The sequence below is a fragment of the Sinohyriopsis cumingii genome, chromosome 1 (assembly GCF_028554795.1).
Source record: "Sinohyriopsis cumingii isolate HCF-2022 chromosome 1, ASM2855479v2, whole genome shotgun sequence".
Taxonomy (NCBI): Eukaryota; Metazoa; Mollusca; class Bivalvia; order Unionida; family Unionidae; genus Sinohyriopsis; species Sinohyriopsis cumingii.
In genome coordinates this window covers 26,524,726-26,552,141 of record NC_142961.1, presented here as the reverse complement: position 1 = coordinate 26,552,141, position 27,416 = coordinate 26,524,726, and the positions used below count along the sequence as shown (strand labels likewise).

The window sequence follows — 27,416 nt, the reverse complement described above, 5'->3', positions numbered from 1 at the left end:
GTGAATCATGCAATGTGGATAACAGCGATCTACTTTTTTTATGAGGACATAGTACTCATTATCACTCATCCCTTACAAAGTTCCATGATTTTAGGCAAAACAGTAACCCTATAAGCCACAAAAAACCTACCAGCATATAGTCAGGAGCTAAATGGAAAAGCTAAACCTATGGCAATGTGTGAATAGTACATCACAGTGACATTCATTTGTTTTAAGGGTACATATGAATAGCAATTAACAAAATTATCTAGTCTGATAATTCTGGTGTGAAACATGCTTGAGAAACAAACTTCAAACATGAAAATTGACCAAAGTAAGTGATGCATGAAGTATGTATTGTAGTGGCCATATTTTGGGATGAGGGACTAGTATTCATCCCATAACAAAGTTTCATGATTCTAAATATAACTGTACACATTCAGGATGCAAAAATCCTATGTGGTCATCAGCTAAATGCAAAAGCAAAAACTGAACCCAAGCTAGGACAATGTGAAATGTAAGTTGCAGTAACCTTGTTTTGTCATAGGGGTATGGCACTTAAAGAGATACATAAAAGTAACAGTTGAATGACTTCTCTTTACTTTTTTAATGAGACTGTGGTATTTGTCCAGATCCACCTTATCATCAAGTTACAACGGTATGAATAGCAAAATGGAACCAACTGTGTACATGTACAAAGCTGATTCCCTTGGCACTCTCCATGACAGTTAGTTGCTATGAAACTCACTTGAAACTGATTCCTACCAAAGACATGGTTGAGAAGCTGTGAGGCTGCACATCTATGTAAGCGTTTATACTGTATTACCCATGATGCCAACACTTTATAATGGCTCTTGTCTACTTCACTGTGGTGAGCTATACATATTTAGGACAAAAGAAAACTGAACAGTGCTTGATTGTCATCATTCAGAAATGTTTATATTCTTGCTACTACAATATTAGATGATGCTGAGTAAATCCGACATTAGGGATAGCATGGGGATGTCAAGGGACTGTTTATGTGTGCACTATTTACAATAACCCCCTTTGCATGGGAAAATATTTACTAATCACACAAAGCTGTAATACTGTATGTCTTAAAGCTTTTAACCAACATATGCTAATGCATACAATGCATTTTGAAATTATTAAAGATTACAGTTTCTTTACATTTTAGTCTATTGCATAAGACCTTGCCAGTGCTTGCTCCCACACAGTCTGTCATGCTAGGCAGCAACAGCTGGTAGCCATTGTATTGGTCATACTGGAGATATCTGGTTTGAGTATGGTTTGGTGTTTCGTGGTACAGCAACACAAGTAGGTTATTAAGTACCAGGGCATAAAATGCCTTGCCTGAGGACACACCATAGTAGCCAACACTGGCTGATACAATGGTGGAATATGAACCCACACCATTTTGGTCATGAGTCTGAATGACTATACTCATAAGTAAAAATGTTCAAAAGACATAATGAAAAAAATAACCTATGTTTTTAACAGGAACACCTTCTATCTGCCAAGTAGATTTTTCATCACTGCAAAGAGGATCACAAGAGTTCTAAAGACCAAAAAAGCTAAATATTTATTTATTGTATGCAGTGCATGCCCAGCCATTTAAAAGCGTCAACATTAGCAAGGTGTAGAGCCTGCAGTCCACCGGGGAACTTTGTCAATGGACAGTTGTTCACAATGTGTGACATGGTCTTTAGAGCTTCACAGCTACAGGAAGAGTCAGCTGCCTCGCCCCATCAGACAAGGCCAACTTCATAACAAACCTTACCTGTCCAAAAAAGGTTCAGCTTGGTCCACAGATGTCGTGGAAGTTTGAAGCCAAGAAGGCAGACAGATGGCTTAGTTACGACGGAGTGGTTTACAACAGCTGTTGAAGACCACTCATCACTCCATGCCGAAATAGCTGTCATATCCTCTGGTAATGGACCTAACCAGATTGGATGTCTTGAAGCCATGCAGTTTTTGGTTGATTCCTGGTGACGGAGATGTGGAGAAGGATTGTCGCTGAGTATCAGCAGCCATGAAAAAGGAGTAGAACGTAGTGTTCCAGATATTATGCACATTGTTGTATTGAGCTGGACGTCAAGTAGCTTGGTATGGGATGATTGAGCTGCTGAATAACAAAGGGCCAATGCTGATGTCTTGAGTGACTGTGTTTCAGGCAAGTCATTGATATAAACATTGAATAAACCTGGTGTAGCAGGCCAAATTAACCCCTGCCCAGATTAAACCCAGGTATAGTTTGGCCCAGGCCAGAGTATACTTTGGGGGATAAAGTGTCCTAGGCTAAACTATGCCCGGGGATGTAAAATAGCCTGGGCCAGACCATACCCCTTCAGGCCAGAATATGCCCCACTTGTATATTAAATTAATATTTACTTATCGTTCTGGTCTTTACTTGTAGCAGGAAAACATGAACAACAATCATCACTGCCTTTTCTGAGTTTATTGAGGTATGTTTTAGCTTCAGGTTAAAGAAATAAGAATACCATTGTGATTTAAAAACTAGAACATATTGATGGGAGTGTTGGAAATATAATAGTTAATCAATACAATTGGACTGGAAGAATGTGAGGTATATAATGTATCATGATTCTTGATTCCTTCTTCAAGTTTTCCACAAAAAGCTCAAATTGTTGTGCATTGACACTACCACAATAGTGTACCACATGATTAACACTGTCTCTGGACATGAAGAGTATACATACACATACATACATACATACATACCTGAGGGGTATGAATTGGCCTAGGCCATAATATACCCTAGCCTAAGCCGCATTAATCCCAGGTATACTCCGGACTGGGGGTATACTATTGACTGTTACACTGGCAAAAGAACAGACCCTTGTGGGAGTCCATTAGTCTGATGTCTCCATGAGCTGCAGCTCTCTCGGATGTGCACTATAAAGTACCTGTCGCAAAGGACTGGGGAGCATGGATTTGCGTCCATGTCGTGCGCCCCGTCAGTATTCATCCAAGGCTCTGCCCAAGGCTGGGGATGTGAACCAAATTCAGCATTGAATCCAGGTTATGTGCCACTACAAACGTGCAGCTCCCAATGTGCCAATGTCCTCTGACTTTAACAAAAGTTGAAGAGGAAAGGACACTCATTCTACAATAATCACATGGTAGTTTCCAACATAATGACTACAAATTTTTGCTCTATTCAAAATAATAAAACTGTCAACATTTTAGTCAAAAGCTATTGGCTTAAAAAAATAGTGTTACAACAATCAGCCAACATTATGAAAACATAACAGAAAAAAGAAGTGACTCACCTTAATTTCTTGGTTCCACCCAGGCCAAAAAATAGGTTTCCAAAGTACAAAACAGGAAGTGGCCATACCTAAAAATAAAGCAAGTCAAGACTCATACTTTCAGGTCTTCATACACTAAATCCTATCTGGAAGCTGATACAAGTTACACTAAATCCTGTCTAGAAGCCTGTACAAGTTACACTAAATCCTACCTGGAAGCTGATACAAATTACACTAAATCCTATCTGGAAGCTGATTACAGTTACACTAAATCCTATCTGGATGCTGATACAAGATACACTAAATCCTATATGGAAGCTGATACAAGATACACTAAATCATATTTGGATATTGATACAAGATACACTAAATCCTATCTGGAAGCTGATACAAGATACACCAAATCCTATCTGGCAGGTGATATAAGACACACTAAATCCTATTTGGAAGCTGATACAAGATACACTAAATCCTATCTTGAAGCTGATACAAGATACACTAAGTCATATTTGGATATTGATACAAGATACACTAAATCCCATCTGGATGCTGATACAAGATACACTAAATCCTATATGGAAGCTGATACAAGATATACTAAATCATATTTAGTTATTGATACAAGATACACTAAATCCTATCTGGAAGCTGATACAAGATACACCAAATCCTATCTGGCAGGTGATATAAGACACTCTAAATCCTATTTGGAAGCTGATACAAGATACACTAAATCCTATCTTGAAGCTGATACAAGATACACTAAATCATATTTGGATATTGATACAAGATACACTAAATCCCATCTGGATGCTGATACAAGATACACTAAATCCTATTTGGAAGCTGATACAAGATACACTAAATCCTATTTGGAAGCTGATACAAGATATACAAAATGCTATTTGGAAGCTGATACAAGATACACTAAATCCTATTTGGAAGCTGATACAAGATACACTAAATCCCATCTGGATGCTGATACAAGATACAATAAATCCTATCTGGATGCTGATACAAGATACACTAAATCCCATCTGGAAGCTGATACAAGATATACAAAATCCTATCTGGAAGCTGATACAAGATATACAAAATCCTATCTGGAAGCTGATACAAGATACACTAAATCCCATCTGGATGCTGATACAAGATACACTAAATCCTATCTGGAAGCTGATACAAGATACAATAAATCCTATCTGGAAGCTGATACAAGATACAATAAATCCTATTTGGAAGCTGATACAAGATACAATAAATCCTGTCTGGAAGCTGATACAAGATACAATAAATCCCATCTGGATGCTGATACAAGATACACTAAATCCTATCTGGATGCTGATATAAGTTAAGATCTATCAAATTATACACTTTATTTCTATTCAGACAAAATGCTCAATAACAAATCCTCATGCAGTAAATTTCAAGTCTAACCAAGCATAGATTTATGTGCATATTATCAATGTATTAGTTCTTAACACAATTCTGTTTCCAACATATCAGAAGTACCTCAAATGGACTGAGGCTTATTGGCATAAAGAAGTCCCAGAAACTCAAGATAAGACCAGTTCAAAGAATCATTGACACTCTTCAGTGATAACAATATTTTTCAAATTCGCTGCTGTGGTGGACATATGGGATGTCGGACTGGCACAATTTCAAAGATACCTTTAAAACTCATTTGGTGAAAATCCCATGTCAATATCAGTATCCGTTCTGAGTGACAACAAGATATTCAAGACAGCCATACTGGGTGTATGCTTGGCACCATTTTCTTTCAGGACAAACCTGATATCTTAAAAAGTCTATTGGTGAAAAGCCCATGTTGCATTAACCATCCATTCAGAAGATGTAGATATAGTATTTTCAAAATGGACACCAAGGTGCCTATATTAAGTCAACTGACATATTTTCATTCAGGACCAATATGACATTATAAGAAATCTTCTGATAAAAACTCTCTGTAAAAATAATTTTCAATTCCAGAAGTAGCCTATTAAGAAGATTTTCATACTGAACATCAAAAATCAGCACTTGTTAAATTTTGGTGTGTGTGTGTGTGTGTGTGTGTGTGTGTTTTGGATTTTTAATGTAGCTTAAAAAAATTTCAGTCATATCGCTACAATGTCTGCAGTGTGGCAGTTTAAAATGATGTCTAGCACTGGGGCATCATGCCACTGACATGTAGCATGATGTCCTACCCAGTCACATTATCCTGACACCAGGCCGACCAGTCCTAACACTAACCTCTTAATGCTGAACATCTAGGGAGGCAGCTGTTATTACCATTTTTGTTATAAGTCTTTGGTATGATTGCCAGGGTTCAAACCCGCAACCTCCCACATCCAAAGTGGATGCTCTAACCACTAGGCCACTGGATCAGACATTCAGTTTTGGACCAGCAAAACTACATCTATATAGGTGATATGCCATCCTACCTTCCAACAGAATTTCCCAATGAAAAAGGAGAGAAAAATAATTCATCATTTATGTTGTGATGGACATGGAAATCCCACTCTTTGGATCAGAATTTGTGTGCAGGACAAGGCAATCTAACCTTTAGGATCAGAATTTGTGTGCAAAACATAGAAATCCCACCCTTATGATCTGAATTTGTGAGCAAAATGAGGAAATCCCACCCTAAGGATCAGAATTTGCATAAACTCAGTATGGTCTTACTCCTGCCCACAAATTCTGATTCTCAGGTGAGATTACCCTGCCTTTCCCCCTCCCCCTCCATAGGGTGATATGATTGATTATATTACCCACATTTTATTGGTACCAAGTTTATAAATTGACCAGAGATAGCAAAATCAAATTGCTCCTCAGATGATCAGACTACCTGACTTGAGTGTCAGAATCATTTGGAGTTACTAGTAAAGTCATTGTTTTGGATCTTCAGAAAAAAGCTTACAAATTAAAAATCAGATCAAGACCTACTGGTTCAAGATTAACAATTTATGTAATTCCATAACTTTCATTAAATTTCTTGCAAAGTGAGATAAAAACAAGAACATTCAGCTGCTGAAGAGTAAGCAATATGTAGAAAACAGTTTGAGCAAATGTTTAACCTCAGTGAAATCTAAAACATGCAATAGTTTTACAGATCTTTCTTGAGTTCCACAAAAAATTACCAAAGCACAAAAAAGACAAATTCTGAAGCAAAAAACAGAAATTGCATACTTGGACAATTCATCTTTCCACAAATACAGTAACTATATTTCATACTACAATCCAACAACATAAAACATTAAAATATCATACCAAATTACAGGTGACAGATTCATGATATATGGTAATTTTTTACAAGTCAACTAGATACATACATTATATATTGTATTGTGGTTTTAAAAACTTTAATAGATGATGAATGTGTATCGATTGCAAATTTTAAAAAAAATATTTCAATTTTGTTTTGAAATTAAAACAGCTATGGCCATAAAATAGATAAGGCCCAGTATATTTCTCTTTGGGCCAGTAAGCTGATGGCTAGGCATTATATTTACTTATGGCAGTCTTATACAATAGAGTATCCTGATCAAAAGTATGTAATGGATGGCTGTATTGTCCATAGCTCATACATAACATTATTTATAATTCTTTTATGCAATATACACAATAATGATGAAATACTTTATTTTAATATGATTATTTCTGTCAGCAATAATAATTGTACTGCAACACATTTGTAGTCTTTCTGTAAATAATTAACAAAATGTTACATAAAATTAATACGTAAACAAAAGATTTTAAAATGACACAAGTGTAAACTTTTATCAAGAATGAATTCTGCACTGGAGTGAGTTATGATACCCAATGCAAGTTAGGTGAAAACAACATACCCTATACAATATGTCTCTTGTCAACTCTGGAAACTGTATTAGTTTGATATGTCTTCCTACCAGTAGGGCAATTATCCCAGTCAACATCTGTAAAAATAAAAACAAGGTATTAGTTTGATCTGTCTTCCCACCAGTAGGGCAATTATCCCAGTCAACATCAGTAAAAATAAAAACAAGGTATTAGTTTGATCTGTCTTCCTACCAGTAGAGCAATTATCCCAGTCAATATCTGTAAAAATAGAAACAAGAGTCCCCTGAAGGGACTGATGCTCTACTGTATAAAAAGAATTTCCAGGAATTCAAGATAAAACCATTGTATCCTTTTAATTGATGAGTGTTGAAACCACCTATGATATTCTTCAGAGATGAAAAGAGTTTCAAATTGCTGCTGTGGTGGACATACTGGATTTCACATTGGCACCATTGAGTACCAAGCAGACAGCAGTATAAGTTTACTGGTTAAATTAATTAATGCCAGGTAAATATGTGGATTCAATCCTGGAATTTAGTGACAGCAAGATTTTCATCACAGCCATACTGAATGAGCAATTTGCACAATATTCATTTAGGTCTAACTAGGTATCAAAAGAAGACTAGTGGTGAAAACGCAATGATGATAAACCATCCATTTAGAAGGAGCAAAGATAACAATATTTTCAAAATGGCTACCAAGGTGGCTATAAAAAGAGACAGTTTACGGCATTATCATTTAGGTCCAACAAAGCACGATACAAATTCTGATAATAACTCGCTGTAATAATGACTTTAGATTCCTGAGGAGCAGCAAATAAAAAAAAATTTAAGATGGCCACCATGGTGGCCATATTAGCCATCAAATCATCACCTGTTCAATTTTGGACTAGCAAGATTATATAATAACTTTTTGGTGAAAACCCCTTGTTGATATAAACTGTTGTCTTGGAGGAATAAAAGGAACAAGATTTTCAACCCAGATGCCACACTGGGTATCAGACTGTTGCCAATTCCATTTAGGACCAACCAGACATCATTGTAAGTTTTCTGGTGAAAGAACAATGTCGATATAACCAGCCATCTATGAGAAGTAGCAAGATTTCCAAGATGACCATCACAGTGGATGACAGATTGGCACCATTTTTAGCTAGGACAAACTGGACACAATAAGGAGACTTCTAGTGAGATACCCACCCCAATATGACTTTTCATTCCGATGTAGTAATAACATTTTCAAGGCTTGCTCCTGCTTTGGTCATACTAGATGTCAGATCAACATCATTTTCATTTAGTACCAACTAGATATCGTAAGAAGTGTTTCAGTGAAAACCCCATATTGTATTTTTATTTATATTAAATTGGTATTGTTGTTTTTTCTTTCTCCCTCATTGTTTAATCTTATTTTCACCTTGACCTTGGCCAAAATCAAGTTCACTTTGTTCCTGACTAGAGACACTGATGATCTTTTAATTTTGGTAAACAAATAATACATAGCTAATACTTTCTTTTGAGTGTGGGTTAAATATTATGATCATGATCAATAAAAGTAAACTTATTTATTATGGTCTGTGTCATGGTTATTGGAATTCCCCCATAAAAATACCTAGCCTACCTGATGTTCGCCATATCTTTCAGATTTTATCTTGTTGAGAGCCCAGATTGTTCTAGTATGGAATATTCCATTAAGTTGTAGCATTCTTTAAAATGCTAATTGTGACCTATGTCAAACAGAGGGCTTATAATCTTGTTTATCTAGAAATTATTAAGTCTTGCTGTAAAAGCTTGAAGCAGAATCAGCGGCATTGTTGTATTCAGTATTTGATTTGGGCTAGAATCATTCATTCAAGTAATTAAACTCTAGAATTACATCGTGCTCAATAATATTTTTGGACAGTGACATTAACTTCAAATTACAGTTAATTCAAACAAAGATATATTTGTGATTCATCAAAAAGGCACATCATCACACTTTCAGCCATTAGTACATATGAGACTACAGGCACATCAACACCTTCAGCATTGGATCTTATTTGGACCACTGCCAGAATTTACTTAGAACGTTATTCATCAGGACTGATGCTAGATCTTTCTGGACAATTTGGGATTTAATCTGCATTACTGCAAGTTTTAAAAAAAAACATTTTCACCTTGTATTGTAAGAAAATAATTATTTGTTGAAACTTTCAAACCTTGTTGATTTTCACTCTTTTCTATTACTTAGTTTAAGGCCATGGAGTCATAACAACATGACCATCTATTCTAGGGTATCTTTAAGGTAATTGTCATTTAGGACCAACTAGACAACATATAAAGACTTTTGGTGAAAACCATGTCAGATTGATAGAACATTTCATTCAGGAGGGGTAATAATAACTAGATCTACAGATGGCTTCCATAGCGGCCATATCAGACACCATACTGACTCCATTTTCATTTAGGACCAACTAAATAAGAAGTCTTTCAGTGAAAGACCCATGCTGATATGACCATTCAGGAGGATTAGCAATATAATTTTCAAGATGGATGTTGTTGCTGCCATCCTGGATGACAAAGTGGCACCAACTAGACCACTGGATAAATGCCTGTAAAGTTTCATGGGAAAAACTCACATTAATCTTGACTTCCATTCAAGAGGAGACTGGACTCTCAAGATTACCACTGTGGTGGCTATACTGTATGTCTGAGCATCATCATCTTCATATAGAATCAACTAGACTTTGCAGCCAATGTGTTTGTAAAGTTTCCTCAAAAGTGATTTAGGAGTAGCAATAACAAACTTGTACTAACAGATGAAAGACCATCCCATAAGCTCTTCTGGTCTATGACCTAAAGTCATTTTTTAAAAAAACTATAGCACTATCAGCAATATGTGCTTCACCTACTACAATCCACTTTTGGCAGGTCTTAAATCTATTAACATGCAAGTCGATCAAAGCTAGGAGAACAGTCATTCAGTTTATATATATATATATATATATATATATATATATATATATATATATACATACATACACACACACACACACACATATATATAAAACAAAATGTTTCAGAATCTTGCTGGTGGTGACAAGTAACGATGCATTTCATGCTGCTGTAATTTAGTCAAAACTCCAATCCACATGTATTTTAAATTTGGGAATGAAGAATTCACAAAATACTTTAATGCATGTTTAATTATATCTAAAGCAAGTGTGTAAAAAACAAGCAGGCAATAGTCCAAATACAAGAAATTATCTTTTCTAAATTTAAGAAAACAAATGCTAGAACACTTGTCCTGTAATACATAATTAGAATTTGATTGCACAGCTGCACTAATGAAGATGACAATTCCTGTTTGTTTTGATTGCATTACTGAAATAAAAACATAACTAAATAATTTCACCATGACAACAATTTCCAATGACACAACCAAGAACCATTGATGCCCGATTCCAAGTCTTAAAATGAATTAGAAAATGTCTGCCATATTAAAGAAACTTTTAGAATTATATAAAAACATACCAATTTTGATTAAAAAAATAACCGAAAAAGATAATATGAATTTGATCTTGCATGTCCAAGTATATACTGAAGAACACAAACACAGCACATTACTCTTACAGCGAATGTTACTGCATGTTTTCCACTGGAGAAAAATGTACGATGTCATCATTTTAGATTAGGAAAATAGCAAAGAATGATACCCATTTGTTGAAAACAAAATTGTTTATGAAGTACCCATATAGTAGATATGATCAAACAAATATACTAAAAATGTGACCTAGATCAATTTTAGTCAAATGTGAACTGAGCCGTTAGGTTACAGTTTCATAATTCCCAGCAGAGTTATCTTGTGGAAAACAATTTGACAAATAAGCAGATGAACAAATATGATTACTAATGGACTGGAAAACCAATATTCGCTAAATCAGTGGATGGATTACTACTGGACTGGAAAACCAATATTTGATACACAAGTGGATGGATTACTACTGGACTGGAAAACCAATATTTGATCAAATAAGTAAATGGATTACTACTGAACTGGAAAACCAATGTTTGATCAAATAAGTGGATGAACAAACATGGACAGGAAAAGCAATTTGTGACAAATCAATGGATGGATTACTACTGCACTGGAAAACCAATATTTGATAAGTAAGTGGATCGACAAACACGATTACTACTGGACAATGGTGTCTTTGCTCCAATTCTGTACTTAGGACTTTGAGTACTCATAATATCTGTGACCTTGAATATTTAAATTGTATGTGACCACAGTACTCATAGCTGACCTAAAACTATTACCATATTAGACCTGTTTAGCCCATAAAGGATGCTTCTTTTCCCATTTACTGACCAACTCATTTTGCTGCAACAACAAAAAAACCTTGTATCATTTTTTTTCTTCATTTCATCCAAGTACTTTTTCATGAGCATGTGTTACACGAGAACAATCCTCAACATTTATTTATTTTGTCATTACTGCATACCTGACCAAGACCCAGGATTTGAAATGATGGAAACCTGAAAAGAAAAAAATGATAAATTATTACCAAATAAAACTGAACAGCATAGGTTTTAGAAATGTCAAAAAGTGATGATCAATGACAAAAACAATGTTTCACCGTTGGGAATGGATGTTGTGTTAGTGGACATTATCTCCCTTAGTCTTCAATGCTGTATGTGAATGGAGTAATGCAATACAGAAATTGAGTGTACTTCAAATTATGTAAGAAAAAAAATCTACAAAGTTTTATTTTCTTCTTTGAATTTACAATTAAAGGTATCCAAACAGGTAAACAATGCAAAGAAAAACTTTCAGTAAGCTCATAATTTTATATGCAAGGATTAAGCAAAATGCCATCTTGCTTGTGCCATCTTGGCCTATTTAAGAAAAACAAGCAAGCATAGTAAGCCACAATTACTTAATTTTGCCTCTAGTGACTAGTAATCTTCAAGATAAATATACCTAACAAAATCTATTAGGTAACTGATTGGGAATATGGTTTCACGGGAAAAATTTATTCAAGAATTGTATTCTGTTGAATGGAATAACAGTCACATTCTGATTCTGTGGAGATCCAAAATTTATTATCATGGAAGTGGGTGAGTGGGACATGAACTAGTAAGTCAGGGGCTGTGGGATGAAAGCCCTTGTTAAGGCAAAGGGGTCAAAGCCCCAACCCACCCTGCTCCTGCATATTATGCATTTCCATAACATAATTTTCACTATCTAACTGAATCGAAAACTTATTAAAAAAAATATCCTGGTTATTTTGCACTACACCACCACACCACCACTTGCAAGTGATGCATAGAGATACAATGAGACCCTGGTTGTTTTGCACTACATCATCCACCATCACCTACCACTTGAAAGTGATGCATACAGATACAATGAGACCCTGGTTGTTTTTCACTACATCACCCACCATCACCTATCACTTGGCAAGTGATGCATAGAGATACAATGAGACCCTGGTTGTTTTGCACTACACCACCCCCCATCACCTACCACTTGCAAGTGATGCATACACATACAATGAGACCCTGGTTGTTTTGCACTACACCACCCCCCATCACCTAACACTTGCAAGTGATGCATCGAGATACAATGAGACCCTGGTTGTTTTGCATTACACGCCCCCCCCCCCCATCACCTACCACTTGCAAGTGATGCATAGAGATACAATGAGACCCTGGTTGTTTTGCACTACACCAACCCCCATCACCTACCACTTGAAAGTGATGCATAGAGATACAATGAGACCCTGGCTGTTTTGCACTACATTACCCACCATCACCTATCACTTGCAAGTGATGCATAGAGATACAATGAGACCCTGGTTGTTTTGCACTACACCACCCACCATCACCTATCACTTGCAAGTGATGCATAGAGATACAATGAGACCCTCTTGTACAAGAAGTTCCTCTCACAAGAAATCAAACTGAACATGTCTTTACAGTAAATGGGGCACAAGTTTAACATTCACATATTTTCAAAATGTGAATTGGTTTCAAAATGCAAGTTTAAATTTTAAGCTCATTTCTTTTTGCAAGTGCTTAATTTTTCCAATGTCATAATGTAAATTATTAATACATATTTAAAGCAAAAACATATGCATAATTTATCAAATGTAAAATAGATCTTGTTTTTTGGTGTTAATTACTATTCATAAAATCATTTCTTTAACATACAGATCTTTTGTTGGCCATTACCCACTGAAAATGAACAGCATACCAGCTTTTCAATCATTCAACTTTCAAGATGCAGACCAAACATTTAATTAATCAAAACACAAATACATCTCCATTATTATATACCTCTGGTAAAATGTAATACTATCAGTATTTCTGTTTTTAAGACCCGTAAATCCTGTATTTGCTTGTTGAATGATCTCAGATATCTGACTGCCACTTATTATGCACACCATCCCTGAAAATAACATGGTTGTTCCTAATACCAATCTTGCTGAATGCTTATTATCTTTTATATTCTAATAACCGTTCAAGGTCAAAAGTCAGGAATTAAATAAACATTTTCCAAGGGCAATTAATATTTATTTGTAAATCTGTAAAGAGCAACAATTAAAAATCCAATGATATGCTTCAACACAAATATTTGCCATGTTAAAAAAAGGTTAAAAATGTATAATATTTGCTAACCTACATAAACATTAACATTTTGATCTGCATATCCATAGACATTGTTGTACTCTACAATTAGAACTGACATCATTGCTGCATGTGTATTTGTTGATGAAATCACATAACCAAGCATTTTAAACAACAAAGGGCTCTAAAATTAGAAAAAAGTTGCATAAATTACTGGGCTGACCCTCCAGTGGACACAACTACATATTCTGCATTCTGACAAGGAAACAAAATCAGTAATGGATACAATTGATAAAGATCCATCAATCTTATGGAATGTCTGAAGTGCTCTTAAAGTACAGTAGATCCATAGATGGAGAGAAAAACTAATAGAGAAAGAAGACACAGTCAGTGCTCTAGAGATCTCATATTATTATGTTCACAAGACCGTAACAGAAAAGAAAACTGTAATGGATTCCACAGACTGAATTTTAATATAACTTGAATGGCCTACTTGGTGATTCTACACTGGATGAATATAAAAATGGATGGATTGTGAAACAAGAATAAAATTGGTACTTTACAAAAGTACCAAACAGAATGCAAGCAAAAGATCACATGAATCATGAAATCAATCAAAATTAAAGTTTTCTGTTCTTAAACACTTATAACTGGATGCAGATTTGAAGGTCTGTGCTAAGAATAAACCAACAGGAAATTCTGTTGAATCTCTCATCTACTTTGCCTGTAAAGTACATAGTCAAATGTTGACTGCTGTGATTGCCTAACATCTAAAAATGTCCAGAACAAATTTTATCTGCCATCATTATCTGATAATACAGAGGATGACCCATGGGTTTGTAAAGTCAATCAAAGGTCTTCATAATTCCTGATGCCAAGATGCTAGAGTGCCAAACATGTAAGGAGTATTATTGAATAATAGACCTTAACAAATTAGAGCTAGAGTGTAAATTCCATACAAAGTCAGACTCAGTGTTGTTTTGTGTCAACTCTAGGGAAAAAAGTTGAATGTAATATAGTAACTGATTTAAAATTGAGGCTAGATGCATTCCATTTACAGAGAAATATGTACAAAGATTTATCTCCAAACTATAAAAAGGATGTCGCATCAAAATACAAAAACAAGCAGTCAATGAAATAGTCAAAACTTAAGTCAAACAAAAGAGTACAAGGAATGCCATCAATGACCGAGAATGAATACAATCCTACAGGATCATATTTATGGTCATGACTGAAGTAGATGAAAGAAAGGTAAGAAAGAAAAATATTATAAAAGGAACAGATATATGCCCAAGTAAAGGGGACATATTCAAGGAGGACAGGAATATATTCAATAAATCTCTCGTCAAAGACATTCAAGAAAAGAAACCAAGCTGACTGAGAGAAAGCTTACTGAAGAATTAGGCAGGGAAAGCATAGTAAAGTAACTTAAGACCAATACTGGTGATTCCAGAAAAAAGACTTGTAGAAAACAAAAGGAAGCTACTGAGGGAAGGTGAGAAATATAAATCAGTAAGAATCACTACCAATCTGACTAAAGTAGAATGAATGAAGGAATAGGAGGCAACAGACAAGACAGAAAGGATGAAGGGATGGGAGACAAAAGACAAGATAAAAAGGACAAATCTCAAAGGAATACTTATACAAATGTAATGTAATCTGTACAATAAGTTTTCAAAGTCCTCTATATATGAGCATAAAAAAATCGTTATGTACAGTCTTGCATTCATTCTATCTCTCCATCTCTCAAGAATACCATCTAGCTATTCCCAAACCTTTTCTCCCTACCCATACATTATGTACACCTTTTCTACCTACCCATACATTATGTACACTTTTTTTACCTACCCATACATTATGTACACCTTTTCTACCTACCCATACATTATGTACACCCTTTCTACCTACCGATACGTTATGTACACCTCTGTTGTTGCTCTTTTAACTATATATACTTCTATTTTTTTGTAATCTACATGTATTATTTACATATATATTTTGAGGTAATATTAATCATCGGAATATTAAGTTGCCTGCCAAGATTTTTAGAAAAAGTTTTAAAAAATACAATGTAGTTACAGCACTTATGATAGTAACTAATCACTTTTCAAAGAATGTCTGCAAAAACATGGGTGAATGTATGTCCCATGAATGCTGAGGTGTTGGTACATTGGAAACTTCTTTAACTTGTTTTACATTATACGTATTTTTCAAAATGCATAGCTGTTGTTTACTGATTAACTTTTAAATAATAGTTATTGTAAGGGGCAATAATGAGTCACTTTAGGTAATATCGAATCACGACCTCTAACAAATTATATAGTGCTTGGGATCATGTCAAAAGTGATCATAAAGACAACATATTGCAGTCCGAAGAGTATTTCAACCTCAAACAAAATGAAAATAGTTGTTGCTGAAAATATATACAACACAGCATTGTGTGATTAGGAAATGAACCCATACATCTTAATGTTTCAGCTGCTGCTGATATTATGTCACATTTTCTTACCAGTTTAGAGTTGTATGAATATTATATATGTAAACACTTCAGTTGCCTTTATATATCAATACTAATTAACAACTTTCTTGCACAGGAAACCTGAATACAGAGGTAAAGATGTGAGCAGCAAAGGAAATAATTAAAACACTATATTAATTAACATCAGATTTATTTGAGAACATTTAATGAATGCAATCGAAAGAACAATGATACAAAATATTTAGTTACTTTAAGATGACAGTCTTTGTCAACCAACATTTGTGTATTCAGTTATTAGCCTCATGCAATCCCTTTTTGACATCGCTGACATTGCAGGATTTTCATTGCTTTTTAAGGTTATTGAGATACAAAAGATATCTGCAAGGAATAACTACTCCACCTCCAAGTTCTGTTGGGGCTGGCCATGGTGGGAAACTTGGAACTGGTTCTACTTGTGGTTCACATAGTGTTTTGCCACCTAAATCTAATATTTCTCTAAAAGCCCCAGCAAGTCCTTGTGATCCATGTCTAACTGGTAAACCAACTACATCTTTTAAAGTCAGTTCCCTTTTTGCATCAGTAACCACATCATGCAGATTCGAATCAAATGTGCTAAAATCAGGAAGCCAGACTCGACAGGAGTAATTATCATTTATATTTGTGTATTCCCTGTTAACACTCAAAAGTGTCGGTAGTGTTGTCATTGGTGGTCTAACTTTAAATGAATGATCACACTTGATCACAGACTTCTCAAGACCAATTGGTGTTCCTGAAACCTCTTGCATTGTGAAATCTTCTTTATCCTGCAGGGAAACAAAGGTATTCAAATATAAAGCATGGAAGAATTAAGATCAAGTCGATAAATTTTATAATTATTTATTAACTTTAATAAAAATGTAAACCTGGTTTTCATACATTACTAACATTGTCAAACATCTACCTGAACAGGTATAATCAAGTCAACCTTTTCATTTTAGATGTGGTCCCATTCTATTAACATCTCCTGGAATTCCACAAGACAACGGGTTGATGCCCCCCCACCCCCATAGGTGGATTTGAGTACATACAATGGTGGTATCATAGGACCTGCAGCATTCCCACAGAACATCACTGTCAGCCTTTGCTTGCTATGACAATCAGACACGTGTGATGGGTGTTGAATAGCTAGCTCGAGAAGGTCTGGTCCTATGACTTTTCGTGCTTTACCACCAAGACTGAATCCTGTTTCATCTCCATCCCAAATTCGTTCTGGTTTTTCAGACAACCCTTTTGTCTTTAAGAAATCTCTACAGGTACTATGCCATTTATCAAGACTTTCCTTGCTCAGTTTTGCCCTGCAAGTTTCAAGTGGAAATTCAGTTCTTAGTCCAAGTATATCAGTATTTCTTGTCACGAAACTGTAATACCGGTCATGATCTGGCCTCTCATCTTTAAATGGGTTTTTTCTTTTTTCCTTGTTCACAATGCCTTGCACAATATATAAAAATTCATGTGGTTTCAATCTCATTCCTCTCTTAGTCATTTCTGTAAGCCATTCTGCCTTAAGCTTTCTCCTCATGTTTACTGAAGACAGGTGCTGGAAATTTTCCACCATCAATATCTACTTCTCCTGAAATGTGTCTCTGTAGATAACTGAATTATAAGTTATACTTTTCAGTCGCCTTTCTAATAGATACCCGATTTTTCTCCACTTCATATAGCACCCTTTGAGCCCTTGATGGTCATCCAGAGGATATTGGAAATCTTTTCCTATACTTTTGTTTTTACTTTGTCAGCACATTTTACTGATGGACTTCGCTGTAGTTTTGCTTTATGCAATATCTGAAACAACTACACATAATAATAATAATAATAATAATTATTATTATTATTAATTGCTGTTATTGTTCAACATGGTTCTTCTGTCAGTGTGTGAGATACCATACTGCATCTTTGAAGCATATTTTCATTTATTAAAATATTTGGACAAAAATAAGAGGGGTTATGAATCAGCATTTTACAAAATTATCCTGTAAAATGGCAGTAGACACTTTTAAAGCTCTGAAAACATCTATATATCTGGAGATATATACTTGGTTCACAAACTATGCTATTTGAGATGACCTCTAGAGGAAAGCTGCTTAGCATTAAGCTGAAACTAGTCAATGCTTTATTACCATAATGAGGAGCATTTGATTTTAACTTAATTATATTGGTTGTAAGTATGATAACAAACTAAGGTATGTAAAATAAATGATAAGCAACATTTTCATTCATGTAAAAGAGATGATAAGCAACATTTCCATTCAAATACATTGGATGCTTCTGGCAGCATTTTGGTTCAGTTGCTTGTCATCTGCAAACTTCATTGATGGGATGACACAATTTTCACTCAGTACCCACAAATGTAGTCCCAATCTAATTTTAGAGCATTTTTTCCGGTCTCCTTTGATGGTGATACAAGAGTTAGATTTAAGCATTCTTGGTATGGAATTTAAGGTAATTGTTTATTCTTTAGAATATCAGCTTATGGTGTGGTTGTCTGTGTTTCGGTGACAGTGCACACTGAGTAATAAGCCCTTGGTGATGATCTGGAAGTGAAATCTGTGTTCCACTGCTTTGTTTACAGTCCAGCCATTCAAAGAAATGCCATTGAGTCTATGACAAGAACTTGACCATGAAGTCATCTTTGAAGGTATTTTAGCTTAACATATGATTCGTATTGATTGTCACACAGTGGAAACTTCAGCACTGATAAACAAATGTAGAAACTACATAGGAAAATTAATTGTGATTGAAGTCTTGTTCAGTACAGTATTGATTAAAGTTTAAATTAGTATAAAATGTTTACTAATAATGATAGACACATGAAATTTTAATATGTTGTGTATATTGACTATGAAAATATAAGAATAAAATTACAAATTACAAAAATCATTTTTATTTGAAAAAATTAAATGAACATGTATAATATTTACTGGGAATGATATTAAATATTATCAGCAGGTATGTTTTCCTACATCATATACAAGCTGCAATGATGTCTATTTGTCATGTTTTGTCATAGAAAATATCTTTGAATGTCAAAATGACAGCTTTATTTACAATACATTTACTTCTATAGGATATTGTGGCTTATGGTCATTCAAACTATATATTATTGGTCCACGCAGTTAAATATAAATGTCAGTAATTGTTATAAATATAGTTATATGGTACTTAATGAGAGGACAGAGATTAAAACTTTATAGTCAAACCTACTCAAGTCGTCTACTTAATCATTTTAAACTGTCAGAGAATGACATAAAGGTAAAAAGGGATAAAATATACATTCCCCTGGTGTATGTATCTTTGGATTGAAGAAAACTGCAAAATGAAGTTGGACAAAAAATGCATTTTATTGTTCAGTTTGGTTAAAACATTGATGGACATAGTGTAGCATTGTGGTCCAAGCTGATATTATGGGAATTCTAGCGAACCATTTTACTTTATGTATTATTAATTATTAATAATAATCGTTAACTGACACACTAAAGATTACACCAGAAGAATTCAAACAGATTACAGGAATTAACTTCGTACAACTGAATCAACATGGTTACATATCCCACATGAGCAAATATCCATATATTTTAAAATGTTTGGGATCAGAGGTTCACATTCTGTACATCATATAGGATGTCATTGTACCAATAGTGGATCCGAAAAGGCACATACCTGGCTGTGTGCACTTATAATATCCCAAAATTTTATTTTCATCATGAATATGCTTATGTATGGAAACAGATTTCAATTTAATTCTTTGACAGGGTGTGGTATTGTAGCATTGGCCGATATCAAATTCCAATGAATCATTCAACTTAATAATTGTTAACCAACACTCTTAAATATACACTAGAAACATTCAAACAGATCATTTGAATTATGTTTGCACATTTGATCATAATAAATACATGGTATATGTCCCACATATGCAAATGTCCATTCTTCTTCACTAATTTTAGAGCATTCTTGGTATGGAATTAAAGGTGTTTATTCTTCAGAATATCAGCTTATGGTGTGGTTGTCTGTATGTGTTTTGGTGACAGTGCACACTGTGTAATAAGGCCTTGGTAATGATCCGAAAGTGAAATCTGTGTTCCCCTGCACATTGCTTTGTTTTCAGTCCAGCCTCTCAAAGAAATGCCAGTGAACCTATGACAAGAATTTCATTTCATTGTGAATTCATGTTTGAAGGTATTTTAGATTAACAAACTTTTTTACTGATTGTCACACTGTGCAAAGTTCAGCACTGATAAACAATTGCAGAGACTACAGTATATAGGAAAATTAATTGTGATCAGAGTATTAAAAACGATGATGTATCACTGAAAATCTCCTCATTTGTATGTCTTTAAAGGATCTACGAGATAACCGAATCATATTACAAGACTTACTTCCACTCCTGTAAGAGTATGAATGAAAATGTGATTCGTTACTACCGATGATTCGTGAGCACCTTAAGTACTGCACCTTTAAGGTACCAACAAAGATTATTTTAAGAAAAAATTAAAATAACAACAACATGATTTCCTTAAAGTACACCATGCCTTATTTTATCTTACTGTCTTACTTATACTTGGATATTATGCTTGGGTAAGCTCAAAAGTTTTCATGGGCAATTTCAATTGTCCGGCAGCTTGCCCTGTGCAACCTGACATTTATACTTTTTGTAAATCCCTCGTCTGTAATCGAAAGCCTATAGTAAGGGCTACGTGGCAACTCAAAATTACTGCATGCACCCTCGTTTTCTCAATATTCTGTAGTAACTATAAACTTACTTGTATGAAGTCAATACAACCTTATTCGCAACAAGTGACATAAACGATGAAAATCCATAAAATACTGCAGCCAGCAAAGCAAAATACGTTTGCTTTTCCATTGCAAGCTTCACAAAAGTTCATGAACGATAACTGTCAAGGAAATCCGCATGAAAATAAATCGGTAGCCTGGTACCCTAACCTTACAAACGGACATAGAACACAATTAATTTTACTATATATGGTGGCGCTCACCAGATAATATGTACTTTTGAGAGAGTGACGTATGTAAGGTGAAGTAGTTCGCATTTAAAACATGCACAGTGGAGAGACTGTTGGCATATCTCTATGCTACATTAATGTAATGTGGATGATATTTCTTTTGGATATTGTACTTTTGGAAATTTTACATGATTTAAGCACACTGCTAACTAAAATGACTGCTCCCTTGTGTTAAAAAATCAGTCTGAATTAGTCTAAAGTGCACTAACCATAGCAGCTATTAAAATAGGGAAAATGAATTTTGCCAGACTAGACAATACCAGCTTCTGAAAGTGCAATGAATGAATTACCAAATATATAAAATGTAAAAAAAGTTATCCGCTCTTTTTTATACAATTGACCTCTGAAGTTCAGGAAGTGAAAATGACCAAGTAGAGCTAGCACTTTTTTGAAAGGTGCACATTTGAAGTAAGGCCAAGCTGTATACTCTATAACCCATAGTACACCCATCAATCATACACCAAAATAAAGGGAATTAAAGGTTCTTTACATTATACCTAAGATATACTAGGTCTTTTTTATATAGCCAGTATAACCAGTGAGGAAAGCCGGGGAATTTCTTTTTCTTTAAAATCCTAAGCCTAAGCAAAATGCGAAACTGTATAGCACCACCTATTCTCTACATTTGTTTTTCAGTACTGACCTTTCTAAAGATAGACTAGAACTACGCTGGGTACTGAACCGGAACTATTAATTGTGACCTGATTCCAGACTAATGGAATCGGGTCACAATAAATACTTCCAGTTCAGTACCCACGAATGTAGTTCAAGTCTATTTTTAGAACATTTTTTCCTCTCTCATTTTGGTGGTGATAGAAGAGATTTATTTATGCATTTTTGGTAGGGATTTAAAGGTAATTGTTTATTCTTGATAATATGAGATCAGGGTGTTGTTGTCTGTGTGTATTTCGGCGACAGTGCGCATTGAGTAATAAGGCCTTGGTGATGATCCGGAAGTTAAATCTGTGTTCTGTTTACATGCTGCTCTGTTGACAGTCCAGCATCTAAAAAAAGAGCAGGTCAACCTTTGAAAGAACTTCACCGTGAAGTCATCTTTGAAGGTATTTTAGATTAATATATGATTTGCATTGATTGTCACACAGTAGAAAGGTCAGTACTGAGAAACAAATGTAGAGAATATATAGTAAAATTAATTGTGTTCTATGTCCTAATGTCTCGGTAACAATCGGAATATCACTGGTCTTTTCCATTGCATGTTAGTAAATAATCGCCATTTCAACTGCCCTAAAGCCGATGGTTGTCGTTACGTCATAACTCCATGGACGTCACAATGACTAGATGACGTCTCATTACTAACAGCAATGTCAGCGATCTTTTGAGGCTATTGAAACAGAAATATTTCTTCAATATTTTAATTACAAAGTTGCATGAATGGCATTACAAAATGAGAGTTTAGGTATGTCTTTGACAGTTGAAACGTCCATGGTTATTTTTTAATACCTGTCATTTTATAAAAATATGTTCTTAACATATCTAAAGTTGAAGTCATACAGGTCATATATGCGCATTTTGACATCTTAAAATAAATATAAATTGTTCTTTTAAAATTTAGTACTGCTTTTGTATAACCAATGTATATTCAGTCCTAAATTTTGAATGTTCTGCACCATAACCACCATCAAGAAACTGAAGATGAAAATTATCGATCGATATAGACTTTCACGATATTGGACGGGTATTAAACTGTGTCAAGGAGAAGCAAGTGGAGTCTAATCGTCACAAAATAGGGTAATATGAATTTGTTTAATAATAAGATTAACTATCAATGTGACATCACAGTGCGCGACATTCAATCTGGATTGTCCTGGATCACACCTCAAGGTACATCTCGTCCAAAAATGTCCACGCACTTTAACAATAATTTTCCCGTATGTACTTTAGGTTAGTAAATAATGACCTTCCAACGGAATATGGATGTATGAGGATCCAAATAAGATGAATAATTCTAGTTTAAATGTATCAAATTCTAAAAAAAATTTACATTACTAAAATCGTCGGTACTGAACCTATACATGACCTGTGTGACGTTTACTATCGCCAGATGTTCGTCCGGGAAATTCTTAGCCTCACCTCATACCATGATAACGACAGCTTATGTCTGTGTCACTGTTTTGTTTTATGTGTCCTTGTTTTATGTACTATCAAGTGCCTTACTGTTAGCGCCTTTCTTTTTATGTAAGGCATAAGATGCACTGCAGCATCTTGTTTTTGTTTAAAAATCTGATACTTCTACGCTTAATTGAAATTTATATTTTCCCCGATTATTTTTTAATTAGTTTTTTGTTGATATTATCTTAAATTGTGGTTTTAATTTATCCAGATATTAACATCATTTTAATCACTGACGTTTAAAATTATTTTCATGTTTCAAGTTATGCGCTTTATTTTTGTCCAAATTGTGTGTGTGGTTGTGTGTGTGTGTATATATATATATATATATATATATATATATATATATATATATATATATATATATATATATATATATATATATATATATATATATATATATATAAAATCCTATGATTGTTTGTCAAAGTCACTGAAACGTGCATTTTTTAAACTACCAGGAATCATGGGATATTAACACTATATGTGATGTGTTGAAATGTTTATCGGCAACTGCTGCCTTTAAAACCTCTTATAGTCATCATTTTTTTTAAATAGAAAACCTGAGGAAAAAATAAAACTCTTGCAGTTATCCAAGGTGAGAACGAAGGAATGAAAGAATGAAGGAGGTATTGGCCGTGCGATCCATGGGGCTCGATACATTCTGATCGATTAACATGCTTTATTAAATGTTACAACATGTAACAAATTAATTGAGTACCGAATATGTGTACTACTTATTAAAATTCATCTAGGACCTACTGAAAAACACTATATAGGTATGATATTCTGGCAATAAACACCGTGCCCCGACCATCAGTCGATAAAAAAGAACCACTAATTATGTTTCACTCCAAGAAAGCAAAATGTGACAACAGTAGTGAAGGGGGACGATATAAGGTCAATTGAAAAATACATTACAGCCCCCACCCCCACCCCACCCCGACGATATACAGACAAAATTTATACGGAGAAGAGAAAACTCAGTCAAAAACCTTGGGACTATATACAGACAAAAATATTGGGACAGTATAGGGACAAGAGGACTGGAACAGGTAAGGTGACGTCACGGTACTGACGATTAGCAACAATGTAGCAAGGAGCTGACCTCCATCAGGAGCAAACAGCGGGGGAAAAAAAAAAAACATAGAACGCTTGGCGAGAACGGGACTGGCGAGACAGAGACAGAGATAACACAGACAATAGACAACACATAAACAACTTTAAAACTGACCAAAATTTTAGGCAAGAAAGCAAATCTTTTCGAGGCATATGAGTGGACCTCAAAAGGGCCTTTGGGTTTTTGTTTTCTCCAGTTCTTCCACCATTTCCTCACTTTGTCAATCATTCCTTCCTTCTTTTTCTCTTCCTCTGGCATCCAGTCAGGATGGCCAAGCGATCAAATTTTTTCCTGCACTGTATCCAGTTTTCATTTAGTCTGTCAAACTCCTCTTTTTCTTTCTGTTTTCTCTTTCCTTTCTTTCTATAGACGACCTTTCTTTATCTTCTGCACTTCTTCCATCACTTTTCTCATTAGTTATTCTGCTCTCTTTGGCTGGTTCAGCTCCCACTTCACAAAGGACCACTCTGTCCAATGCAGTATGTCTTCTAAAAAACACCTGACTTTCATTACATTATCAAGGGTTTCATTCAAGCTGCCAACTCTCACATACGGAAGTTTAATGAAGCCTCGTAACTTTTTTACTTCCTCTTCGATCATGCCCTGAACAACCAGATCCCTGGCTATTTTCAGACTGGTCACTTGAATTGTCATTAAGTTCTAGGAAAATGGATACCTCCATTCCTTCTCTAGACTTTCCACCACATAGGCGGCATCCATCATCCAGTATCAACTGTCCCTTAACTGGTTAAACAGCTCTATGGTCATCTTAGCTTATTCTGTTAGAATGTCGCGAACGACAAAGGCTTTTACTTTACATTTGTCAAGCACGGACGTGAAGGAAAACAGCCCATACACTCACTTTACATATTATCTACTATCCATACACACGAGAAGGAGAAAAAACAAACCCAAAATATACTATCAAAAACCCAATATGTACTATCCACACACGGGAAGAAGAAAAAACAAATCCGTACTATACTATCCAATAAACCATATTATACTATGCACATATGGGAAGGACAAAAACAAACCCTTACTATACTATCCACACAACCATATTATACTATACACTCACGGGAAGGAGAAAAAAACCCAACCCAATTATACTATCGATAACCACAATATTATTATTATCCATACACGTGAAGGAGAAAACCAATTATACCATCCACACAGAAGGGAAGGAAAAAACCATACACTCTACTATCTACACAAACGTACGCGAACGCCTACAAACCCCAAAAATCTACTATCCACACAAGCGTATGGCTCACTTATGCAAACACACATTCTACTATCCAAACAATCGTACATGAGCTCACACACACACACACACTCACACTCTCTCTCTTTCTCTCTCTCACACACACACATTAGTAAAAGAGTGAGTGATGATAATGACACTACTCCTAGATCTCTTAAATTGGCAATTTAAATAGTTTCTTTTCTAGAGTATTGGGGTAGCTCTGAGAAGGGCTGTTTGTTTTTGACCTCCAGGTGCACCGGGTTAATGAAGGCACCTCCCTGGTCGTGCGCCACAGACACAACGTCGGCTCCAGTCATTATCCCAATCGACTGTAGCTGCTGGGAGTGCGGAGGCAGCTTGAGTGGCTTCAACACCCCAATCTTCCATCTCTGGGATAGTGAAAACTTCCCTCTGTCTTATCCTGCGCCAGACCCGAGGATGATGTTGTTGATGTGGTTGCTCTTGTAACTCCTCCTCCCAGTTTTCCATCTGTGGGATTACGACTCCTGTTACTGGTGGTAATGGTTGTGGCAGTGGCTGTAGATGATGTGGTTGTGCTGGTACTGCCTGTTGAGGTATTTTCACTTCAGGTTTGACCTCACACACAGGCCTCATCATTACGTGATGTAGGATAGTTGTTTTCTTTTCTCCTCTTCTATCTTTTTCTTCTCCACCTCTTCTTTTTCAACTCTGCCACTTTCTTCTATGGCCATCATGGCCAGCTCATCCAGAAGGCACCGGGCCTACTCCAGGTATATCTGAAGTTCTATAAGCTTGGTTAGTCTGCTACTCATTCTTCGTAGTTCACGAATCAACAAAGATAGCCAGACTGACGAGCGTTTCCTTTATATTTGTCAAGCACGGACGTGAAGGAAAACATCCATCGTCACCAAAACTTGCATTGTCCATATCATTACCCCAATAAACACTGATCGCGCGGACTTAAAAGAAACAATCACTTTTTACTTACAAACCTAACTACTATCCAAAACTCACTGACTATTTGATATGCTACGGAAGACTAAGTGCTTATAGACACAAATCTAACAAAGTCAAACAAGCTAAGTGCTTATAGACACACTTCTTACAGAGTTAAAGAAACGAAGTACTTATAGATACACTTCTATTTTTTCTAACTTACTAACCTACCACTGACAATTGAATTAGTATCTCTTTTCAAGAGTATTGGGTAACCCTGAAAAGGGCTGTTTTTGTAAACGAGGAGGTATGGCAATTTTTTATTGTCTAAGATTGCATCCCCAGGATAGGGTCTGCTTCTTCGGAAAGAGAAGGAGCATTCTTTGGTGTCTACACGGCAGTCGACCAAATCTCTGTCTGGTTCCTGCTGAAACTGTTGTTGCTGCTGCTGCTCTCTCTGTTCTGTTTCTGAAGTCTGTACTTCTCCATCCATTCTTCTTTCTCCTTCTTGATTTCCTCTCTGAATAGCTATTTTATCAGGTCTTCAGTCACTTTCAACATTCTGACATTCTCTATCTATGCAGGCTTTGGTATCAGACTTTGCCTGACACAATGTAAATTCACGTAAGCTTAGTACAACTTGGCTAGTCTTGAGCACATCTTCATAGGAGGATGAGTTAACAATAGATGGTTAGACTGGAGACTACCCCGCTTTATATCGTTCAAGCGCGGATGCGATAGAAAACATCCCTACACTGTTTAGAGTTGGAACGCTAGGAGAGTTT

General features: G+C 35.4%; 1 protein-coding gene across 1 annotated transcript in view; it reads right to left on the bottom strand.

The window, feature by feature from the left end:
• The window catches only part of LOC149806578 (nucleotide sugar transporter SLC35D2-like), a 79,227-nt gene extending 58,162 nt beyond the window's left edge, over window positions 1–21,065 (bottom strand). The window contains exons 1-4 of the mRNA XM_089954903.1: window positions 20,951–21,065; window positions 11,545–11,578; window positions 7,097–7,183; window positions 3,273–3,340 (exon numbers count right to left, since the gene is read on the bottom strand). Of these exons, the coding sequence (XP_089811029.1) occupies window positions 3,273–3,340; window positions 7,097–7,183; window positions 11,545–11,578; window positions 20,951–21,051 (290 nt within the window). The 5' untranslated portion in view covers window positions 21,052–21,065. The remainder of the gene's footprint in view (window positions 1–3,272; window positions 3,341–7,096; window positions 7,184–11,544; window positions 11,579–20,950) is intronic.
• Between the last annotated feature and the right edge of the window lie 6,351 nt (window positions 21,066–27,416).